General features: G+C 52.0%; 1 protein-coding gene across 1 annotated transcript in view; it reads right to left on the reverse strand.

Annotated features, from left to right (window-relative positions):
- Positions 1-1,534, reverse strand: part of AURKC (aurora kinase C) — a 23,396-nt gene that overhangs the window by 21,009 nt on the left and 853 nt on the right. The window contains exons 2-3 of the mRNA XM_014536024.1: positions 1,267-1,523; positions 281-303 (exon numbers count right to left, since the gene is read on the reverse strand). Coding sequence (XP_014391510.1) covers positions 281-303; positions 1,267-1,523 — 280 coding nt within the window. The remainder of the gene's footprint in view (positions 1-280; positions 304-1,266; positions 1,524-1,534) is intronic.

The following is a 1,534-nucleotide window of genomic DNA, read 5'->3' on the forward strand; positions in this document are numbered from 1 at the left end:
CAGGTTGTGGCCCGGCCGGCGGGGCTCAGTGGCTGAGCGTTGATTTATGAACCAGAGGGTCACGGTTCAATTCCCAGTCAGGGCACACGCCCGGGTTGCAGGCTCCATCCCATGTGGGGGGTGTGCAGGAAGCAGCCGATCCATGATACTCTCTCATCAGTGATGTTTCTATCTCTCTCCCTTCCTCTCTGAAATCAATGAAAAAATATATATATTTAAAGAAAAAAAGAATATGGTTCCTTAAATGTAAAAAAAAAAAAAAAGCAGATTGTCCTGGCACCAGTATAACAGCCTGAGCTGGGACTGCACGAAGGGAGAACAAGGAACGGGCATTTGGCGTGTGACACAGGGGGCTGCGCAGAGTGTAATTGTGATAAATTGCAGAGAGGAAAAGACCTTCAGCTGAAAGCAAGGGCCTCGCTTCATTGGGGGTTGTTTGGAGGGAGATGCTGGGTTCGTGTGTCAAAGATAAAAGAGGACACAGAAGGTGCCCTAGCTGGTTTGGCTCAATGGATAGAGCATCAGATTGCGGACTGAAGGGTCCCGGGTTCGATTCCTGCCGAGGGCACATGCCTGGGTTGTGGGTTCCATCCCCAGTGAAGGGCATGCAGAGGGCAGCCGATCCATGATTCCCTCTCCTAATGGATGCTTCTATCTCTCTCTCCCTTCCTGTCTAAAATCAATAAAATATATTTTAAAAAAAAAGAACAAGAAGGGTCAGGCACCCGTGTGGGCCCTGGCCGGGGAGCTCAGCTGGTTAGCGCATCCTCCCATGGATGCCATTCTGGGTTCGAGCCCCGGCCGGGGAACGTACAAGGGTCACCCATGAATGCAGAAATAGGTGGAACAACAAACAGATGTTCTTTTTTTTTTTTTATTTGTTTGTGTTTTTTTTTGCATGTGACATTTGTGATACTTTTTATTTATTTATGTATTTTTAAATATATTTTTATTGCTTTCAGAGAGGAAGGGAGAGGAAGAGAGAGAGAAACATCAATGATGAGAGAGTGTCATTGATCGGCTGTCTTATGCAGGCCCCACACTGGGGATCAAGCCTGCAGCCCACTCAGGCATGTGCCCTTGACCGGAATCGAATCTGGGACCCTTTAGTCCGCAGGCCGACGCTCTACCCGCTGAGCCAAACCGGCCAGGGCCAAACTGACGTTCTTTTCTCTCTCAAATGAAAAGAAAAAACAACCGCCACCAAAAACCCCACAAGCAAACAGAGGCCCAGCGTGGAGCCCTCTACGGGGAGACCAGCCTTACTGCAGGTGCGACTGGATCTCGATCTCCCTGCGCAGCTGGTGCTCCATCCCCTCCTTCTCCAGCTGCGACTTGAACAGGACCTTGAGGGCCACGAGGAAATGGCTGTCCCGGAGCCGGGCCAGGTACACGTTCCCGAACTTCCCCTTGCCCAGGGGGCGCCCGATGTCAAAGTCATGGATGGTGAGGCTGCGGCTGCCGGGGGAGGGAGAGGAGGGGTCGGGTTGGGGAGTCGGGGTGTCTGGAGGGCTCGCCTTGCCCTTCCGCGCAC

This window comes from Myotis brandtii, unplaced genomic scaffold, assembly GCF_000412655.1.
Source record: "Myotis brandtii unplaced genomic scaffold, ASM41265v1 scaffold1554, whole genome shotgun sequence".
Classification (NCBI taxonomy): Eukaryota; Metazoa; Chordata; class Mammalia; order Chiroptera; family Vespertilionidae; genus Myotis; species Myotis brandtii.